This window comes from Alnus glutinosa, chromosome 12 (assembly GCF_958979055.1).
Source record: "Alnus glutinosa chromosome 12, dhAlnGlut1.1, whole genome shotgun sequence".
In the NCBI taxonomy this organism is placed as follows: domain Eukaryota; kingdom Viridiplantae; phylum Streptophyta; class Magnoliopsida; order Fagales; family Betulaceae; genus Alnus; species Alnus glutinosa.
Genome location: NC_084897.1, coordinates 1,451,528 through 1,474,082, shown reverse-complemented (window position 1 = coordinate 1,474,082; position 22,555 = coordinate 1,451,528). Strand labels below are relative to the sequence as shown.

The 22,555-nt window shown below is 35.9% G+C and overlaps 1 protein-coding gene across 1 annotated transcript; it reads left to right on the top strand.

Annotated features, from left to right (window-relative positions):
• The first annotated feature begins 17,693 nt into the window (after nucleotides 1-17,693).
• Nucleotides 17,694-18,905, top strand: LOC133852249 (transcription factor UPBEAT1). Its single transcript, XM_062288964.1, has one exon. It carries the CDS (start codon nucleotides 18,337-18,339, stop codon nucleotides 18,724-18,726), a length of 390 nt encoding a protein of 129 aa, XP_062144948.1. The 5' UTR covers nucleotides 17,694-18,336; the 3' UTR covers nucleotides 18,727-18,905.
• The last annotated feature ends 3,650 nt before the right edge of the window (nucleotides 18,906-22,555 follow it).

Genomic DNA, 22,555 nt, shown 5'->3' with positions numbered 1-22,555 from the left:
TTTTACAGCTTTCAAAGAAAATTTTGTTTCCCTCCAAAACAAAACAATAAATAAATAAATAAAAGGAAAAGAAAGAAAGACTGTACGTCCTTCCTAGCTTCAGTGGTGCAAGTCTTCTTTAAGCTTGTTTCCCTCCAAAACAAAAATAAAAAATAAAAAATAAAGGGAAAAGAAAGAAAGACTGTACTTCCTTATTCTAGCTTCAGTCGTGCAGGTCTTCCTCAAGCAAACCTGAGAAAAGATAGTAGCTTTTGTTGCAAAAACCACTTCTTCCTCAAGCACATGAAGGTGACAAAAAAATCTACTTCGATTCTTCAAAGAACCCAAACCTCAAAATTTGTAGGAGCATCTTCTTCGGTTATTCCTCAAGCAAAAAATATTTCTCTGTAAGTACTCTCCTAATCTCATGTCTTTTTCTCTTATATATTTTTTTTCACAGAGATTACTTTTTCTCTTTTTCGTCTTTTTGTTTTTGGTAGCTCAGGGAAAGGAATCCCAGACCATTGTTTTGGAGATTTTCTCTACTTATGGTTTGACATTTGTGGACCATTTCCGTATAGTAAAATCATGGCTCTTATATATATATTTTTTTTCACAGAGAGGACTTTTCACATAGATGACTTTTTCTCTCTTTGTCTTTTTGTTTTTGGTAGCTCAGGGAAACAAACACAAACCATTGTTTTGGACATTTTCTCCACTGATGGTATGAAATTTGTGGACCATTTCCGTATAGTAAAATAATGGTCCACAATGTGGACCTTCTACAGTCTTAACATAGTCCTCTCATTTCTCAAACCGGTCAAAAATAATAATAATAATCTATATCTATAATGTACTTACAAAACAAAAAACTTGAAGTATACGGGAAATATATATATATGTGTGTGTGTGTGTGTGTGTGTGTGTGAAGAAAGAATGAAAGAATAAATATGAGCTGGTTTTTATTTGGCATATTTTGATTTTGATTTTGATTATTATTTTTTTAAATGACAGAAATATACGTTTACACCAAAAAGAAAAAAAGGATGGATGGTATTGTGGGTGATTCCTCTCCCAATTTGAATACCTAAACAGATTGGACACCTCACGTTGGTATGGAATTTAATACTATAGAAGATGCATGGAAGCATTAGGGAAATTATGGAAAGCAAATGGGTTTGGTGTGAGAAAAGGTTTTCTAAATAAAAGTAAGTTAGATGGAAAAATAACATCAAGGGGATTTACTTGTTCTAAAGAAGGTGTTCGAAGAGTAGACAAACGAAATCATCCTTACACTTGTCATTGAGACGAAGTAAGGACTGATTGTACTGTACGGTTGCATGTTTCATTAATACAATAGATTGGAAAGTATAAGATTTATGATTTTGTAGCCGAACATAATCATTTTTTTCATCTTGAAGAAACCATTTATATGATGAGGTCACATTGTAAAATGTCAGAAGTTCAAGCATCTGAAATTGATTTGGCTTAATTAATAAAAATCCAGCATTTCATTATACAGTCCAATTAGATAATGAAGAAAAAATTACCAACATTTTTTGGGCTGATGCAAGAATGATTGCTGACTATGTCTATTTTGGTGACATGATCACCTTTGATACTACATTCGACACTAATAAAGAATTGAGACCCCTAACTGTCTTTATTGGTTTTAATCACCATAGAGAGGTTGTGATTTTTGGGGCTACACTTCTATATAATGAAACAGTAGAGTCATTTAAATGACTTTTTGGAAGTTTCTTAGATGCACATGCGGGTAAAAAGCCTCAATCGATTTTTACAGATCAAGATGCTGCAATGGCAAAGGCATTAGGTAAGGTGATGCCTGAAACTTGGCATGGATTATGTACTTGGCACATCATGCAAAATGGCATCAAGCATATGGGGAATTTTATGAAAGATGATTGATGAGTGCCAAAAAGTGTATATTTGGACCCCTTAATTTACATTAGTTAAACCTTTAGCTTTGTTACTTTCTGATGTTTTGGTTAGTTTTAGTGTTTTTGCGTTTTGCAGGGCAATAAGAGAAAAATGACAATTTTCAAGGCAAAAATACATAGAAAAGCTGGATTTTCGAAAGTACTGAAAAAGTAGTTCGATCGATTTTAAAATCGATCGATCGAATTTATGCGGAGCTGGAATTTCAGAAACCCTAGCTAACTCTATAAATACCATTCTTTTCTCTTTTGTTTGGGGAGGAGGCCACTTAGGAGTGCCCTAGGGGCCGATTTCACTGTTTCTTAGGGTTTTTGGGTCGATTTTGACCTAGAACTTCAATCTTTTGTAAGTTTATTCGTTTTTAATGCATTCTTGTAGTTTATTTATGCTTTCTTTGTTCATGTCTAGCTAATACTTTCATCTAGGGTTTATGATGAAACCTCACCAGTAAATAGAAACTGAGTTTCATGCTTGTTTATGTTATTTAAGTTTATGAGCTTGATTTCTCATTGTTCTATTTCGGTTTTTGAGATTATTTTTGGATATCTCTTGTGATTTCCGGATACAAGTGATGATTTGATATGGTTTCATTAAATTGATGGCTTGAGTTTTCATTTATGTTGGATATTCATTGTGTTTCATTCTATGGATACATTTGATGATTTAGTTGAAACTAGATATCTTTTGTGATTTATGGAAGAATAGATTCATTGAATGATTTAAACTATTTTTGAAGCAAAAGTAGAACATACCTAAGATTTACATTTGAAAACCTCAAAATATGTGTGATGAGCATGAGATTAGGTTGTTGTGATTTGGTGAATGTGGATTCCAAAACCCTAGACCCCTTTATTTTCATTATTTTTGTTTATGTTTTCTTTTGTTAAAAATCCCTAAATTTGGAACTAGGTTAAAATAGGATTAGTTTGAATATAGATTAATTTTCGCAACTCAATTCCCTGTGGGATCGACCTCACACTTGCAAAACGCTATATTGCAAACGATTCGTGCACTTGCGAGTATTATAATTTGCACAACAATGATTCTCATTTTCTACGAGACTTTAAATCTTGTATGTTTGTGTATGATGATTCGGTTGAATTTGAAAATGCTTGGAAGAAAATGATTCAGAACTATAATGTCGGCTCAGTTAATTGGTTAGACAGTATATACAAATTAAAGACAAAATGGGTTAGGTGCCACACAAAGAATGTCTTTACTTTGGGAGTGAGAAGTACTCAACTCAATGAAAGCTTGAATGCTGACTTGAAAGGTTACTTGAAGTTAGATTTGAGTATGGTTGAATTTTTTCAACACTTTGAACGGGTTGTAGAGCAAAAGCGACATAAGGAATTGGAGGCTGAATTTAATGCTCGAGAAAAATTGCCTACATTAGGATTGAAAAATTCCCCTTTGTAGAAGCAAGTAGCATAAACATATACTCCTGTGATATTTAAAAAATTCCATGATGAGTATGACTATGCATCAGCAGCAATCATAAAACATCGTAATGATAGCCAGTTAGTTCACGAATATATTGTAGGGATTTTTTATGAAAGTAGAGAGTATAAAATAGTTTGCAAGCTTGCCAATCAGATAATTTCATATAGTTGTGGGAAGTTCGAAATATTTGGGATTTTGTGTTGCCATGCATTGAAAATTTTTTAGGCTTGATATAAAGACAATTCCTAGTACATACATTTTGAAGAGGTGGACAAGAGAAGCGAAGAGTGAATACATCTTAAATACCATGATGAAGAATTTGGAAGGTGATGTGAATTTAAATGTTGCACAGCGATATAGAAGATGTCCAATGCTAGTGGAATTATCCATCAAAGCAGCTGACAATGAAAATACATATGCTTTTGTAGAGAAATTGGTAAAAGAAATGCGAAAGCAAATTCAAGATATTAAAAAGAGTTCAAGTGCCACTCTTGATAATGGAGCTCAATTGTCATTGTCAGATGGCAATGAAACTGCAAATCACACCCCATCCATTGAGAAATTACTTGAAATGATTAAAGGGATCAAGAAGAAGGAAGGTCGAAAGGGTAAAAAATAATTTAAAGGTTGGGGTTGAGAAGCAACCAAAGAAGAAGAAAATTACAACAAAGAGCAATATTTGAAAAGATTCATCTCAGATAACATTCTAGCTTTATAAATTCGTATTCGTCTATTAGATTTGAGTTTCATTATTCGATTAATTACATTTTCTTCTAATTCACAGGAACTTAATTGCTCTCTTAACATTCGGGATGGCAACTCTAATTTTCATGTAGAAAGTCATTCTCATCATGTAAGCATTATTTGAGTTTATAGCGAAATAGCCTACTTTAAAAAAATAAAAAATTAAAAAATAAAATAAAATAAAATAAAATAAAAAGAAGAAGAAGAAGAAGAAGAAAAAAAGAAAAAAAAAGAAAAAGAAGTAGCCTAAAATCATTTTACAAATTATGATATGTCCAAATCCATTCTCTATTTGTGGCTTTTGTTAATGAGATTTTATTTTTGTTTTTATAATATAGCAAATTGATCGAGTGCCTTATTCAATACTAAGGACAACATTTGAAGAATTGTTTCAACATAGATGCAAAATTAGCCTCAATGAATTTCTACCGGTACACTTCACCATTTTTACTCTTGCAACAAATTAAAAAATTTTCCTGTGATTATTGTGATTATATAGAGACAATTTTTACCATTCTTATGTGATTTTTGTGATAATTATGTATGGACCATTTGATAAAAGTTCATTACCCTTATCTTTTCAAGTATCAAATAATGACTATATTAGTCAGGTAAAAATATACATTTTATTCATGCTTTGAAACACTATAATGCATCTCATAGGAGCCTTATTAAATGATAATATGTGTGTGTGTGTTTTTTTTTTTTTTTTTTTAGGGAACTAATGAGTTAAATCTTACACCAACATCCCTTGCTGATAGCACAAATGCAAATGTGAACTTCATAAATTTTTTTGGTAAGTAACAACAAGCTTACGATTGGAGAGAATTTTTTTCTTTAGCATATTCTTATTGAGTTAATTTTAAAAATTAACTTTGATTTTGAAATATGTACAAGACATTGATTTCTCTATCGTCACTTGGAAAAATTAATCAAGTTGGTGTGGTGGTGCAAGTTTAAATGGTGGTCAAGAAATGTAATTTTTTGTTGTTTTGGTGGGTTGGCGTTCTATGTATAACATTTTTGTGTTGGAATTATGTTACATTGCTCATTAGATTATACAATTGTCGTTGTTGTTGATGTCTGTTTCCTCTCTTAAACTCGTTTGATAAGCCAATGCCTAGCTCCTATAGAAGTAGTCCTTTCCATTTACAATGGTAGATGATGTTGAAAATTTATATGAATCTACAGAGAACACATCTTAATGATAACCGACCGGGGCTTGTCTCCAAATTTTCTAGCAATTGGATGCTTCAAGTAAGACTTGCAATTGGGCCAGGTGGTGTTCGTGCTTCAAATTGCACTATAGTAAATGAAAATTGTGTTTGGTTTTGCAGAAATTGTAATGGCATGATATTATGATGGTTTATGTTTAAATTGGGTTTGTTGATATACTTGTGGAAAATTTGTTATCATTGTAATGTTAGGTTGGCGTATTTAGCCATATGGAACACAAAATCTGAAAACAATACAAGCAAAATCTGAAAATGCCTCATACATTCTAGCTCTATAAACAATACAAACTCTAACAGCAACCTGCCTCATACAATACCTTTGTTGATTTTGTTCATCACAATGGTCTGGTTTACATGGGCTTTAATGTTAATCCATTCACCTGGAGTAATTCATCGCAAGGCAGATAGCGTTTGGATAGACGGCTTGCAAATGCCCAATTGGATTTGTTACAATCTTTGTGTTTTCAGGTTGCAGCAACCTGAAAACAACAATTCAAGTAAAATCTGTACTGGAAACCCAGCAACATCCCCTGCTTCAGGACAAAACACAGCCCTTTCCAAACTGCTCCAAACAAAACAAGCTAGAACAGAAAAGAAGAACAAAGCAACTAGTATGAATCATTCCAACCATTCCAACCATTCCTGAACATAAACATCAGAGTATGAATCCAAGTTTGAAATGCTGGTTCAATCGATACTAAACTTCAGCTTCTCATTCAGTATATATAATTACACTTGCAAAGTACAACAACAATTGTAAACTATGGAAACAAAGTAAAGAGTTCAAAATACAACAACAAAATTCTAGGCTGCTGCAACATGCTCTTCTGCATCACATTCAACAACAAAAACCACAAAGCAGTCTTCCAGAGCATAACATGTGTCTTCCAAAGCATAAGGCAGGTTTCATTAGAAAAAAAAAAGGCATAGAGATTTAAACTTCAAAAGGGGATGTACATGACATTCAAAATCTAGAAAAACTTGGAGCGAAGACTTGGATAATAGAACTCACTGATTCAAGCGAAGAACTCAAGGAGAACCCGAAGCCAAAGCTCGTGGGGCTCGGAATCGATCTCAATGAGATCCTCTCACCACCGCCAGCGGAAACCCTTGCCGAATTCGATGGAAGTGGTTCGGACCTACCGGACGGCGCAACCCAAGGTCCTGGGTGGCCTAAGGTCGGCTTCCACCTGGGTGTGGCGTGGGCTGATGTGGTTCAGTGACAAATTCTCTGACGGGGGAAGCCCAGGCGCTCGTTAAACTCTTCGTGCTCCCCACGCTCAGGCACTAGCTCGGCAATCGGCGCGTGCGGGCAGCCCGAGGTCAACTTCCACCTGGGTGCGACCGATTCTCCGATGGGGTTAAACCCATCTGACCAAAAAACCCAAACATGTGACCTTCCTCTTTAAACTTTCCGTTAAAGTCTTGTTTTAGGGGTATTTGGTATGTTTGGTTGGATAAGTTTAAAATTTGAATTTTAAAATTTTGGTCGGATGGGTTTAAAATTTGAATTTTAAATTTTAAAGTTAGTGTCAAGTTAAATCCATTGGATTTAATTGAGGGTCAGGATTAAAACATTTGAGAATCTCAAATTCTTTTAGAATTGAAGGGGATCTCAGTCCCATATTTTGTGGTATTTTCAGTTAGTATTTTTTTTTGGGGGTATAATTGTCTTTGTAAATATGAAAAGACAATTATACCCCTAAAAAAAACTAACCGGATCTCTTCAGTTCAAATGAACTGAAGAGGATCATTTTTCCATATTTGTGGATCAGGATTCCCTACAAGTTTAAAGAAATTTGAGATTCTCAAATTATGTGAATTTAAGTCATTTTATGCATTGAACAGCATGAAAAATACTACATATTAAAAATGTAACATGTTAAAACTGAGAATTGAGTATATTTTTATCAGATTCTTACACTTTATCTCGTATAAAAGTTTTGAGCAAAAACTATCTTTTGGTTTAATGAAGAAGTGTCTCTTCAAAAGTGAAGAAAAATCTTTTTGGAATGATTTTTTTTTTTTTTCGATAACATGTCATATCTTTAATATGTAGCATTTTTCAAGTCATTTGATGTAAAAAACAACTTGAATTCACATAATTTGAAAATCTCAAATTTCTTTAAAATTGTAAAGGATCATTATCCCATATTTGTTTATTTGTATGTACTAGTTTTCTTTCAAACTTGTTATGAAATTCTTTGAACTCAATTTATAAAAATAATATGTGTTATTTGAGTATGTGAAAAAAGCATATTTTTTTTTAATAATATGGATAAAATTTAAAGAAATTTTATTAAAAAAGCATGTGCATCTCATATGCTATTAAAAAAAATGGACACATGTCATTTTTATATATTAGTTTGAAAGAACTTCCTCCAACCTCATTTGGATGAATCTTTGTTATGTTTGTATTCCCTTGTTATCATTTAAAGTTGATGTGACTTTTAAAATTAGTATTGAATTTGAGATAGATCACTTTTAAATTTTGATTTGATTGTGATTTTAAAAATCACATCAGCAAGTAATGAATGAGATTCATGTGGAGTCCCCTTCCCTTAGCAGAATATTCAGGCCCTTTACTGAAGTCATCAAATTAGAGCTAAAATCCTTTTGTTCATTTAGATTTATTCATGTGAAAAGGGAGGTCAATTTTGATGCTTATTTTCTAGCAAAGGCATCTGTGTTTCATGTTAGAGATTCTATATGGTTGAAGGAAACTTCACCTTAAATCTCTTACATAGTTTTTATGGAGTTTGTACGTCCCTAATTTTTGACCTTAGGGTCTCATATTTATAAAGATGGTTTCTTGTTAAAAAAAAGAGAAAAAGATGATCCCGATCATTACTCGTATGTAATTACCGCGGGTTCACCAACCCGTCTTTATATGAAAAATAACAAGCAATTTTTATTTTTATTTTTTATTTTTGACAAAATCAGAAATGTTATTAATCAAAGGGGGAGGATGCTCTCCTCAAGAATGACACTGTGGATGGGAGGAGGGCTCTCCTCCAACCATATACAATTAACCCTTTGAGATAAAGCAAATTTTGCTAAATTGTGAGCTGCAATATTAGCAGTCCTACGGCAGTGCCTCACGGTGACTAAATCAAAAGTGGGAAATAAGAGCTTAAATTCATTGACCAACTGTCCGAATCTAGTCCAACAAGGTTCCTCCTTCTTTAGGGCTGAGACAACGTTTAGGGAGTCCCCTTGAAAATGCACCCTGCAAAGACCCAAATCGTGACAGAAAGAAATCGTCCTCCATGCTGCCCAAGCTTCAGCCTGAATTGGATCAGAAGAATGGTAGAAAGTTTTTGCTACTACTGTCACTACTTTTCCATGCCAATCACGCACCACTACCCCCACTCCCATCATCCGAGTATGCCCCTCCCATGCCGCATCCCAGTTCGCCTTCAACTCATTACATGGTGGTCTGCTCCACTTCTCAATCTCAACGGTACCAATTACTGGGATCTGGACTTGTACTTGAGCTTCGGCAAAAAGCTCGGTCGAGATTTGCGCTTGTTGCACTAAGGTCCCTGGGGTTGTGAAAATACCATAAAAAACAAAGTTATTCCTTCGGAGCCAGATAAGCATAGCTGTTGAAAAAGCAACTAGGACATCTTTCTCCTCAAGAACCTCCAGCAACTTTTGGACAAGGGCCAAACCATCGTATGCTGAAAAGGAAAGCTTCTGTATCCTGCGACTACTCTCTTGCCAAACTGCCTTAGCCAATGGACATTCCCACAGGGCATGACATAGTGTTTCCTGGAACCTCTTGCAAATGGGGCAGTGGTCATCATGACGAATCTTCCTGTGTGTCAACTCATTGTTAATGGGTAAAATATTGTGGCTTACCCTCCAAATGAAGTTCTTCACGGCAGCAGGCATTGGCAGACTCCAAATCTTCTTCCAAAAGGTTGTAAGATCACTTGTTGTTGAGCATTCTCCTGACCCTTGGTTCCTGTTTTGTAGTGCCAAATGATAATCACTCTTGACCGTAAACAAGCCAGAAGTGGTCTCATTCCCACCAATTGGTCACTTTGCTTTAAAGGGCTCAACACCAATCCACATGTTACTTCTGCCTCTTCCGGATTAAAAATGGTTCTAATTAAGTCCATGTTCCACCATCCCGAGTCATAGTCTATTAAATCAACCACCCGAGCACTCGAAGGAAGAACCCTTACTGGAGATTGGACTGCAAAGGTTGAAGGAGTAGGGAGCCATTTTTCGCCCCAAAAGTGAATTTGCTCTCCATTGCCAACTCGCCAAACTAGTCCATTTTCGAGAACCTCCCGAGCATGGAAAATACTTCTCCATGCATAAGAAGGTCTACTTCCCAATCTAGCCTGCAAAAAAGAGTCATTTGGGAAATATTTTTCCTTCATGATCCTAGAGACCAAAGAGTCGGGAGCATGCAGGAATCTCCACCCCTGTTTTGCAAGTAGCGCAAGGTTGAAAGTTTCTAAATCCTTGAAACCCATCCCCCCTTTGAACTTGGATCTCCCCATCTTCTCCCACTTCATCCAGGACAAACTTCTCTCATTGGATTTTGATCCCCACAAAAAATGGGCCATCATGGAATTTAACTTACTACACAGGGCCTTGGGCAGCCAGAAAACACCCATCGTGTAGGTAGGGATAGCTTGTACCACTGATTTGATAAGAATTTCCCTACCTGCCTGGGAGAGAAAACGAGCTTGCCACCCCTCCAATTTCCTCCTGACACGGCCTTGAATAGAAGCAAAAGTTCTAATTTTTGCTCTTCCCACAATGGCAGGAAGCCCTAAATACTTATCATAACTTCTCAAAGCTATATTTCCAACTAGGGAGCCTATAAATTCCCTAAACAGTTGCCTTGTGTTCCTGCTGAAGAAGATGGAGGTTTTCCCCACATTAAGCTTCTCACCCGAGGCTTGCTCATATACCTGAATCTAAGACTGGACTTTATTCCACTCCGAAAAATTAGCCTTGCAGAAAATTAAGCTATCGTCCGCAAACAAGAGGTGACTAAGCTTGAAACCCCGGGCAGAAATGGGGATTTCGATAATACCACCTTCCAACTCTGCTTGTAACAATAGAGAACTTAAGCCCTCCGCACAAAGCAGGAATAAGTAAGGAGATAATGGATCTCCTTGTCGAAGCCCTCTTGTGGGGGAGATCTTTCCTGTTGGAATCCCATTTACCAAAACCGAATAGGTAGGAGTTGTGACACAAGTCATCAGTACCTTCACCCATCCATCCGCGAACCCCATCTTCCTCATGATGCCTTCAAGAAACTTCCATTCAACTCGGTTGTAGGCCTTGCTCATGTCGAGCTTTATGGCCATGTACTCCTTCCTCCCCTTCATACGGGTACCCATAGTGTGCAAAGCCTCATAGGCCACCAAAATGTTATCGGAAATCATGCGTCCTAGTAAGAAAGCACTATGATTCAATGATATCATCTTTGGCAGAACCTGCTTCAATCTATTAGCCAGAACCTTTGCTATCAATTTGTACAAAACATTGCAAAGGCTGATCGGGCGAAATTCATTAACATTGGATGCTAAATCAAACTTTGGAATCAAAGCAATGTAGGTGAAATTGATGTCAGGATCAAAAATACCCAGATTTAAAAAATTCAGAACTGCACCTCTAACCTGGGCACCAATGTATGGCCAATGTTTCTGGAAAAAACATACCCCATATCCATCAGAACCTGGGGCCTTCAAAGGGCTCATCTGAGCAAGAGCACCATCTACCTCCTCATGGATGAACAACCTAAGGAGAGAATCAATCATCTCGGGTGTGACTCGATGGGGAACAGCAGCAAGGCAATGGTCCACTTCTAGATGGCCTGAAGAAGTAAATAATGTTTGGAAAAAATCGAAAAAAGCCCTCCCAACATCCTCCTGATCCGTCCATACTCGCCCCTCTGCATCCCGGATCCTACTGCTATGGTTTTTTCTGCGCCGCTAGGTTGCCCAAGCATGGAAAAACTTTGTGTTGCGATCTCCGTTTATAGCCCAATTCTGCTTTGCCCTTTGCTTCGACCTCACGTCTTCCATCTCCAGCAACCTATCAATGTCACCTTGAATTTGTCGAGTATAATCCGAATGTTCAGCTTGTTCTTCCCTTTGCATTCGTTCCAGTTGCTTGGTTCAAGACCTTAGCTTCCTAGCATTCTGCCCAAATTTTTCTCCACTCCATTTTGAGAAAGCAACTTGACAAGAGGCAAGATTGGCTCTCACATCCTGAAGTGAGGCTTCCTCAGTCAGACCGACCTCCCAGGCCTGAGCCACCACTTCCTCACACTCCTCATCAAGACCCCAATTGGCCTAATATTTAAAAGAATTTTTTCTCCCCCTCTACGCCTTGTTATGTTTCAGAATTATATTAAGAGGCTCATGATTTGAGCTTCTTGCCGGTAAGACCTCCACCATTACCTTTAGAAAATGCTCGCACCATCCTACCATAGCTAAAGCTCAGTCCAGTCGTTCTTTAATAAAATTGGAAGGGTCTCTCTTATTTGCCCATGTGAATTTTGAGCCTTTGAAACCAAGGTCCCCCAATGAACAATCAGCCAAGACTGAACGGAATCTCTCCATCTGGGAATGGCTACGAGTAGCGCCCTCTACCTTCTCAGAAAGATCTGCAATCTTGTTGGAATCTCTGAGACACAACCATTCATGCGGCAAAAATTCCTTCAATTTTGATAGAAGTGTCCATGACTCATCTTGTTTGCTTCGATTAGGATTGCCGTAGAATCCCATCAATTTCCACTCAAAATCGGAACCCAGCAATTTAATAGAAGCATTGATGTGTCGAAGAGAATAATTCTGAATCGACACCTCTCTGTTGTTTTTCCAAAACAGAGCAATGCCCCCACTGAGCCCCACTGGATCAACAAAAAACATACCTTCAAAACCCAAAGATCGTCTGATGGCTTGAAGCTTTTTATTCGTTGTTCTTGTTTCCATAAGAAACAAGAGGTTCGGCTGCTTTTCCTTCACCAGCAGGCGAAGGTCCCGAACTGCTCGGAGGTTCCCAAGCCCCCGACAGTTCCAACTTAAGAGATTCATGGTTGTTGGCGAGGCTGTTCCACAGCCACCGCCAATGATTCAAGGGAAGAAAATGGTACAGCAGCATACCTCCTTTCCTTTTTGGATTGAGAACCCAAACAAACTTCATCTCCCAAAGCCTCAAAATTCTGTTTTTCAGGCAACACCCGAACATGTCCATCCTCTATTGGCCCCACCGAAGACGCCCTTGCCACCTTCTTCCAGTGGATCCCTTTGCCTTATGAAGTGTCCCTCGTACACCAGGGCTAACAGTTTTGCCCTCATCATCCTGAGCGTTCTTCTTAATTGGGAAAGGTGGATGTAGAACCTTCTCGGTACTCTTACCCAAAGGAGATACAGTTTTGGAACTAACCTCACTTGACGACATCCCTAAATTCTCCTTGTTGGGTTTTTTTTCTAAAGGTGGGCCTCCCCTTTTTTTTACCTGAGGAGAGCAGGGGCTCCTTCAAAGTGTGTATTTTGGGCTCGTGAGAGTTGACATCCAAGCCCGCTACTTTTTCCTTCCGAACTTGTTTTCCCCCCACTTCTGTTTTGAATTTTGCATTAAAGCCATCCGTTTCTTTCTTTCCATAACGGTCTCCATGCCGTGAGTGATGCTTTCCAGATTTTGGCTCCAATCTTAGAGCACTCCCAATGGATTATCTATTTGCAACTTTAAGCTAGAATAGATAATAAAAGTCTTAAAAATAGACTCCATCAGCTTATGTATTCCAACTCTATAATAGATTTTCCTTAATTCCATAAATAGTGGAACTCTACATGTAGAGTTATACTATTCACTTTTCTATTTTTTTTATTCTTTATCTCCACTTTTTTAGCTTTGCTTTTTTCCTTTTTCCCTCCACCACTCCACGTTCTTTTTTTTTTTTTTTTTTTCTTCCTTTATAGTGGAGATTTAAGAGAAAGTGTGTAAAGTAGTGGAGTTATAAAGCAGGACCCACGTGAAAAAAAATACTATAATGAAATAAATAAATTAAAAATAATAAAAAAATAATATAGAGTTAAAAATAGATAATCGGATGTATAGTGCATTTAAAATTCATTAGCTAAACTAGATAAAATAAATTTTGATTAGCTATTCTAGATTGAAAAATACATAAACCATTGGGAATGCTCTTAGCATTGAATTTGCATCCGAGATTTCCGGGTTGGGGCGCTCAACATCCGCATACTTTCCTTTTTGGTGCTCTCGACTGCCAGTTGCCGGAATCTTTGATTGGTGTCTCCCTCCAAACTCCGAACATGGTGATCGTGCCGCTTTTTCAGCCACATGATGATTTTTTCACATAAAAACTTATCAATCAACAAGTAATTGCAATCAGCCACATGATGATTTTTTTCACATAAAAACTTATCAATCAACAAGTAAAGGAAATAACAAACACCAATATTACCATATAAGATCAAGGGTCTCCCATAAAAAAGGTCTCATTATCTGCAAAGCTAGAAGTTAGGTAGGCACACCCTTCTATTCCTCCCACTCTTTCCATTTGGTTTTCTCCCTGAAACACCTTATTGATGCTCCCTAGTCCCAAAGACTCGCAGTTTTTTGTGACCATTTTAGCATTCCAAAAATCTGCTTCAACCAAAAACAGATTTTTTTGACCTTTTTCCCATAATATTCATTCTTGAGTGAATTCTCTTGATTTCTATTTGCATTTACTTTCTACATCTACGTTCATATTTCTTTTCATGATTGCATGTGTGATTTACCATGTACTCTGTAGTCTCTACTATTTCTATATTGTAACTTAAATAATTTGATAACTAAATATTTGCTTAAAAAACTAATATCGTTGAGTCTTCTTTGTGTTGTTTTATTTTTTTTTAGTTTTTATCCAGTCCAGATTTAATAACTATCATTTGAATTCATTAATTAAGTATTGGCCAGACAAAAAGTAATATCGAGTAAAAGAACCGTCAAGGCCCTACTATTCCACTGATTTTCGGCTGAGCCAGGCCTTGACCCAACAAAATCAAACCAAGAGCCAGTCACTCTGAGTTTTGGCCTAATGTGTTGGGCCTTTTGTCATGGCCCACGAGTAAAATGGAGCAGAAGTTCTGTCATAACCATAGTAAGAGTCTGTTTAAGTTTACGATAAAAAGTAGTTGTTAAAAACACAGTTAAACGTTTGACAAAATTACATTTTAACCTTTAAAATTCTGCGTTTTCAAAAAAACACCAAATTGCTTACGATTTAGTTTAAAATCAAATTTTTTATCTACAAAATCGCAATCTGAAACGCACCATAAGACTACATCTTAAGGTACTATAAATTTTACTATAATTCTTTTATGAAAATGAGTGTCACATGAACTGTCACGTCAATTTGTAAATGTGGTAAGTGTCATATGTATTGCTACATGACAGTCTACATTTTAGTGACATATATGACAAGTGTCATGTAAGCTACTATGTCAGTTTATAAAGATTGAATTTGTAATAAAAGTTATAGTACTTTGTCAAAACTGTAAATTTTTTTTATTTTTAGAGAGGGGGGTTTTTTTTTTGTCTGAAAATGAAAGAAAAAATAAATATTTGAAAATTGAGAGCTAAAAAAAAGTAAAAAGAAGGGAATGATGATGGTATTGCGGATCAGAAGAACCCTAATTAATGTAGTAATGTGCATGTGAGCACGTCATCATGCACATGAACACGTGGACATCAAAACACACTTGTTATCTGCCACGTTGGCTGCAACCATTAACCACCTGTCCCAGAGGTTTCTAAAGCACCCTACAGAAGTAACAATATAATAAAACTCAATTTGCCATAATTAGCGATCGATTAGAGAAGCTTAAAATGGTTTCCTAATTAGGGATTAGCCAGCAACTTGGTGTTTCTAAGCACATGGAGATCGAACGTGGCTCTCATTCTTTGTTTCCAAGGAAACTAGCAAAGCTGCGTGCAAAGGGGGTTTATATATACAACTCTTAATGGGCCACTACGCCCACAACTACTGACTAGAGGTTCATCTATGTATTATCATTCTAAGGCACGAGCTAGTGGTCCATTTTGACACGAAGCTTGGATTAAAGATAATAATATATATTAATTATGAATTTTTTTTTTATTATTATTTTTTTTTCACTTAATGGTAGAGCCAGCTAATTGAGTTCATTGGAAAATTTTCATAATAAGTTTTGCACAAAGCATATATACTCAAGCGATCGGAGAATTGGAAGGGATGAGAAGAGTAATTAATGATATTTGCCAAATTTTTATTTTACGATTATTTCACAATATTATTAACGTAGCAGTCTCAACCAACTGTTAAATTTTTTTAACAATGTTTAAACAAATGGTTGGTTGAAACTGTAACGTCGGTATTTTAGAATTGTTGCGAGACAAAAACGTAATTTCTAACCTTACTCATTGAAGAAGAGTAGGGAAGAGCATGAAAAATCATAACTTATTGTGGGTTGCCAATAGAAATGTTGCACGTGTTCAATAATTTAGTGGCCGGCTGGCGGCTAGTGAAACATATATATTAAAGAGAAAGATGAATCAATATATAATGCATGACAATTGGGTTAGAGTTTGATCCATGCATGTGCATAGCCGTCATAACATTTTGGCTGTGTTTACCAATATATACATAGAAAAACAAATACATTCATATATATATATATATATATATATATATATAAACCGACCAAGGAAGACAGGAAAAGAACAACCTATACATTCCTTCCTACCTGTATTTCATGCAACACAAACAACAAAAGTGAGGAGTACTGAAAGACACCCCCTCACCACCCCCCCCAACCCCCCCCCCCCCCCCCAACTATTGTAGGCATCCAAGGATGTCTTGAGCTATCCTCTTGTCTAAAGCGTGCCACGGTTGAACATTTAAAGCCACACATTCATTAATCCATAGACTTAGATACGTATTGGCCAGATAAGTAATTAACAAGTTGATCTTTAATTTATAATTACTTGGGTGGGATGTAGTACTCACTACAAGTGCATGTGCGTGCATGTTCTTGTGCTAATGCTATTGGGAAAAAGGAGCGGGCACAAAGTAAACTATATATATATATATATATATATATATATATATATATATATATATATATATATATATATATACTTTCAATTGATGAAAAAGTTATTGCGGTGATTTTTGCATGTTTTCTTGTTTAAAGAAGTATTTGAAAAAACTTCTCTGGCCCTCTCGATCTATCATGGGTTTTGCAATGTCGGTCTTAAACTATCAAAAGTTGTCGTGGGTCTGTGTCTTCTTTCATTCTGTCAAGAGTTAACAAGAAATACTAACGAACGAGAAGATTAAAAAGGGTTGAAACATCGAATACACACATTGCAGCTTTTGATAGTTTCGATGCGACATTACAAAATTAGCTCGTGATAATTTGAGGCGGTAAGTGAAATTTTCCTAAAATATTTTGACATGACATAAAGGTTAACAAAATGAACATAAATACTAACGGAATGACAGAAAATTGAAAGGCATTGAAACACCGAACATCCACATTGCAATTTTTGATAGTTTGTTTAAAGTGACATTGGAAATCCTGTAATAGTTCAATGAGAAAAAAGTAATGTTTTCTCAAATTATGTTGATGTGACATAAATGTGCATGAAATCTATTTTGGTGTTTTGAGGGATGTTTTGTGTTTCAAATAATTTGTTAATGTATTTATTTTGAGAAAAGAAAACAAAGATCAATTATCTATTTAAACAAATATAGCCAGAATATCAAGCAATCGATTGATTAAAACAAGTAATTCTCTGAAACATTCTAGTGCATGTGATTGGTTATTATTATTATTTTCATTAAGAAATTTTCTATATTGAATTAATCATTATTGTTCTTCGAATATAATATTGAACTCTTATATATGAAAATAAGAGGATCGATCGACGTATATCTATATAGTTTGTCTTTAATATTTTTTCTTTCTCGAGGATCGGAAGGTAATTAAATATATTTAAACTATTGATTAATTTCCCTTGTGTTGGGTGAAATTGAAAGATAACGTGCCTAAAATCTCTATAATTAAGGACGTACATCTTTTGTTTCCCAGGAAATGAAAAACAAAAGAAAAAAGATTCCACAATCTCATGCCTCGGATCTCCTTCTTCAAGTATATATGATCGGTGACAAAGATGCATGCATCTTTGTCTTTGTAAGACTGTCTTAAGTTGAAGTTCCGTCGGCGTACGATGAACTGGACATGTTAGAACATGATTCATAGATAGGTCTTTGGAAAACATTCATTCATCATTTTGATAGAAAAATGTGGTTCATGAATATTGTCAGATCGACGATAATAATTAATCTATCTTATCCCAACATTAAGATCTGAATTGTCCACTTTTCTTAATTATCACAAATATTGCCGAGTGATCGAGCACCCCCCATTATCGCATTAGGCTTGCTGTTTGGAAACATGGCCTATAATTAACCATGCACCATGAACCCTGGGAGGTGTAGAAATCCAGACCGCCGCCATGTTTATTGAGCTGGAACGAGGAAATTAATGAAGGACCCCAATTCACATAATATATGCATTGAATTTAGAAAGTGGGTGAGGAATAATCCAGGGTGTTTCCATGAGATGGGGTGTGTGTGATGAAAGGTGGTGGTTTAGAGGAGTTGGGTGGTGAAGAAGAATCATGTGGGTGCATGTGCATTGAGTTGGAGAACATGCCGCAAGACACAAGCAACATCTTAGTATTCATTTTATCCCATTTTCTTGGCGGCCTTCCATGAAATTGTGCTTCTGTCCCCACTTCTTTGCTGCCTTAAATAATTTGTGTGTTATCCTCAACGGCCAGGCCACCAACCCATGTCCCAAACCACCATATAAAAGCCTACTCGTTGTCCCTAGTTTGCAAGGTGTTTGCTTAAAAGTCTCTGAGAGCAATTAAGTTTTGGAATATGGGAGTTTCCCCTGCAAAATCCCTCCTCGTCTCCCTTGATATGAAGGGTATGCTCCAAGGAAATGACCAGCAAAGTTGCAGTGCAAATGGGTCGTTGTGGAGCAAGCTAATGGAAGCCCAAGCCAAGAAGCAAAGGATCGCCAGGGAAAGGAGAGGGCATTTTAAGATCGGCAAGAGGCCTACGAGGACTTTGATGAAGAGAAGAAAGCACCAGGCAAACGCGGTTGGGAGAAGGGTGAGAACCCTGAAGAGGCTTATTCCCAACGGCGAGTCCATGGGCAGCTTGGATGGACTCTTCAGAGAGGCTGCTGATTACATATTCTCTTTACAAATGAGAGTGAGAGTAATGCAGATTATGGTTAATGCATTGACAAATTCTGATGAGTGATCAATTTATTTGTAAAGGCTGTACTATTGTACTCATGATTCTTTTCTTCTTTAAATGCTTTGTCTTTTGATCATGTGGTTCATAGACATAGAAGCTTGAGTGTTCATGTTGTCCTAGATTTAACAACAGCGCGTTATCATTTTATTTTGTGAAAATTGACTTTGAGTGAGTTAGTAGAATCCATGTTTTCATTTTCCACATTTATGTCATATAAGTGGATTAATATAAACACCTTGTTTGTATTGCACTAAAATTATCTCCAACATTATGTTCAGAATCCTTTGTGGTTCGAATTTGTTAGGAAAATTATTATTCCCAAAGTCCATACAAGCCCACAACTGGACTGTGGGCTACATCCAGTCCATCAAACCCAAAAAGGAGTAATGCTTCGTCAGAGGCCCATGAAGATCCGGTCAATCATAACTCCTAGGATTTAGTCGAGAGGGACCTCGAATAAAGGACACCCTGAACGTTCCTTAGAGAATCTCACGAATAACACTTAATCAAATACTTCTGAATACGAATATCCCTCGGGTGCCAAGACCAGGAATAAGTACAATCGATAAGTCTCTGGACATCACTGTCCCGAAAACATGAAAAAAAAATCCGTACGGAATGCTCATATTCAAATGGTCTCGAAACCGAATTTCTCAAGACTACCACGAGGTGGTTGGGATGAAATAAACAAGGATTTTTATTTCGGTATTATAGCATGGAGTTACGGGAAATCTGACCCATGACCCATAATCCCTGAAAAAGTGCTGGAAGGTCTCAATCCCGAATCTTCCGAGATTACCTCTTATCCCGCATGAAACGAGATAAAATATTTATTTGAATTCAATTATGAAGCAATCTTGGCCAAACAGGATTCTTAGCTGGACGAGCTCTAACTCCATACGATTTGGAGTAAGAGTTCTAGTTGAATTCTAATGAGAATATTCTCAATACATCAAAACTACATGCCTATAAATAAGTTACTACCCTAAGTATCAAGATCTATCTGAATTTTCCTGTGCTCTCATATTCCTCGTATTTTGTCAACAATAATCTGACTTAGGTATCGAAGTGAGACCCTGTTGGCACACCCGACAAGCTCTTGTATTTAATCTTTTTGTCTTGTAGGTTGGGGGGAGCGAATTCCGAGACACCACGTCATTAAACCGAAAACTGCACCAATACAATTGATTTTAGGAGCTCATCCAAAAATTATCCGGACAAAACTTTAGGCTCCATTCTTCAAGCCCCAGATTGGTTAGGTTCCATAAAAGAAAACCATCATATTTATTGTCAAAAATAAATAAAATAAAAATTAAGAAACGTCAGCATAAGAGAGGGCTCAATGGTCATTAAAAAAAAATAATAAAAGAAAGAAATAAAAGAAAAGAAAAAGAAAGAAGAGGGCTCAATGTGACTGGACCATTTCTAATTCGGCATGAGCAGATGGGATTAGCTCCATAACTTTTCTTTTTTCTTTTTTCTTTTTTCTTTTTTCTTTTTTCTTTTTTTTTTTTAACTAAGAACGGGCTATCTTTAACTCAAGCCCGTGATTGATGATTCTAAGGATAATTGCACCATTAGTTTTTAGGGTTGGCCTAAATTATAAATCACTCCCTGTGGTTTAAAAAGTTTATGGAGTGTCCTTATGTTAAACTATAATTACAAATCAATCTCTGAACATGTTTTTCATCCACCAAGTTAACAGATTCCGTTATTCAGCCATGTCACACCCAATAGGAACTCGACACGTGTTTATTACGATAAAAAAAATAAAACAAAAATATTTATTTAAAAAAAAAAATTATGTTCAGATTAATGGATTTTAAAGTGGGATTTTAATATATGTTGTTTTTCAATGTTGATTTTCCTGATTTTGGTTAACAGTAGAGTTATTTTAAAAATTATCTAATTTTTTTTTTTTTTTTTAATTTGGTATTTTCAAGCACAAAATCCTAAATTCTAATTATATAGAAAATGTGACATTGTGCAATTCTCTACAACATTAGACAAGGGACGTGGAGGGAGTTCTCCTTTCTATGCAAAAGGCCCACCCAAACAGAAAATTTTCTCGGACAGGGAAATTTTGTTTGAATAGAAAACCCATATCACAAATGTTGTTATTGTACACAACAATGATGAATAATATAGAATCGAAAAAAAAAAGAGAATAAGAGAAAAATAAAACATAAATTTACGTGATTCAGCAATGTACTTACGTCTGCACGAATGTTGCTATATTCAATAATAATTTAGAATTACAGCATAACATGTTTATATATAATATAACCCTACCGTATGAACAGATAATATAATTATAACCCTCTTGTTCCAACAAGCAGCCTCCTCATGTTATTATCCATGCACTTTTTCTTTGAGCAGCGAATGATAGGAATCCAAATCCCTACGGTTATTGCCATTGTTGCCTTCACTAGCTATCACCACCACTATCAATGTCCCTACCATCATCATTCCCACCATTATTATCACCGTCATTGCCACCATTCGTCGCCATCCATCGCTGCTTTCCTCATCGCCTGTGGTTTCACTACTGTGGTCCCTGCAATTGCTATCACACTATGATAAGTTTATAACATATAATCACTAATGAAATCATTGTTATCACTATTACCATCATTCCTGTAACTGTATATTGTAATACCTAAATATTATAAATTCTAAATATAATTATTTTTAATAAATTCTAAATATAATTATTAAAAAGCTAAATTTATCGGATAGAATTTTTTTTTATTATTTTAGATTCCATCATTTTAAAAAATTCAATATTTTTCATCCACACACAGACATAAAAGATTCAACATTTGAACATTTCCAATACAAATTCCCACCAAAAGTGGAACATGTCATCATGATAACTTTAGTATTCAGTGTAATTAAAGTCAACTAAACAAATAGTGTTACTAGTAAAATATGCGATGATGGTCTTCCTGTTGCATTCCAGTTCTTTAATTCATTGCTCAATTTGTGTGCGAGAGTTGAAGAATTCAATTGTGTTAGAGCTTTCTCTTCTTCTTTTTTTCTTTTTCTTTTTTTTTTCTCTTTTTTTTTTTTTCTTTTGGAATATGTTTAAATTAGTATGTATTTAAAAATAGGACACAGTCTTAGATAAATACCAAAAGTCTCGGTTGATGACTTGCACTCAACTATTTATCCCCGGTTACTCTACGATGATGATCTTCAAAGTAACTTATATAGTTTACGTACTTCCACTTCCCATCGTGCTCTCTATCTGAAATTTGAATTTGGATCCTCTCTATTTAGTGTAAAAGTAAGGGTAAAAGTAAGGGTATAATAGTCTGTTCACATCCTATAAAAATGTAAAAAGATAATTATGCCTTCATTATTTAATTAAATAGAGAGAATTTTAGTTCTTGAAATTCGGGGTTCGTTAGGTGATTAATAAAAGAGAATAATGTGTGCCAATAGTTTGGGGGAGCTCGGATCCATAAATTGGTAGGCCAGTTATATGGGCTTTTCGGCCCATATAAGTCCACCAAATTGTTTTCACGTTTACAAAAAAATAAATTGTACGTATGGTGTGGAATACCTTGTAAAAAGACTGAAAACGTGGCGGTCAGAACTTCGGCTAAAAAGGTGTCGGCAGTCGGCAGTCGGCTGTCGGCACCAAGAAAGATGTACGCTACACCTGGGATTAAATTTCCAGAACTTATGTACTGGCTTGTGCATGCATCTTTTCTGTTGAAAATCTTAATCAAGAGTCAAATAAGATGCATAAAAGAATAGGGATAATTTTTTCTTTTGAAATTGGGTACGTAGGTGAAAAATTCACCTACACTCACTTTATTATTCC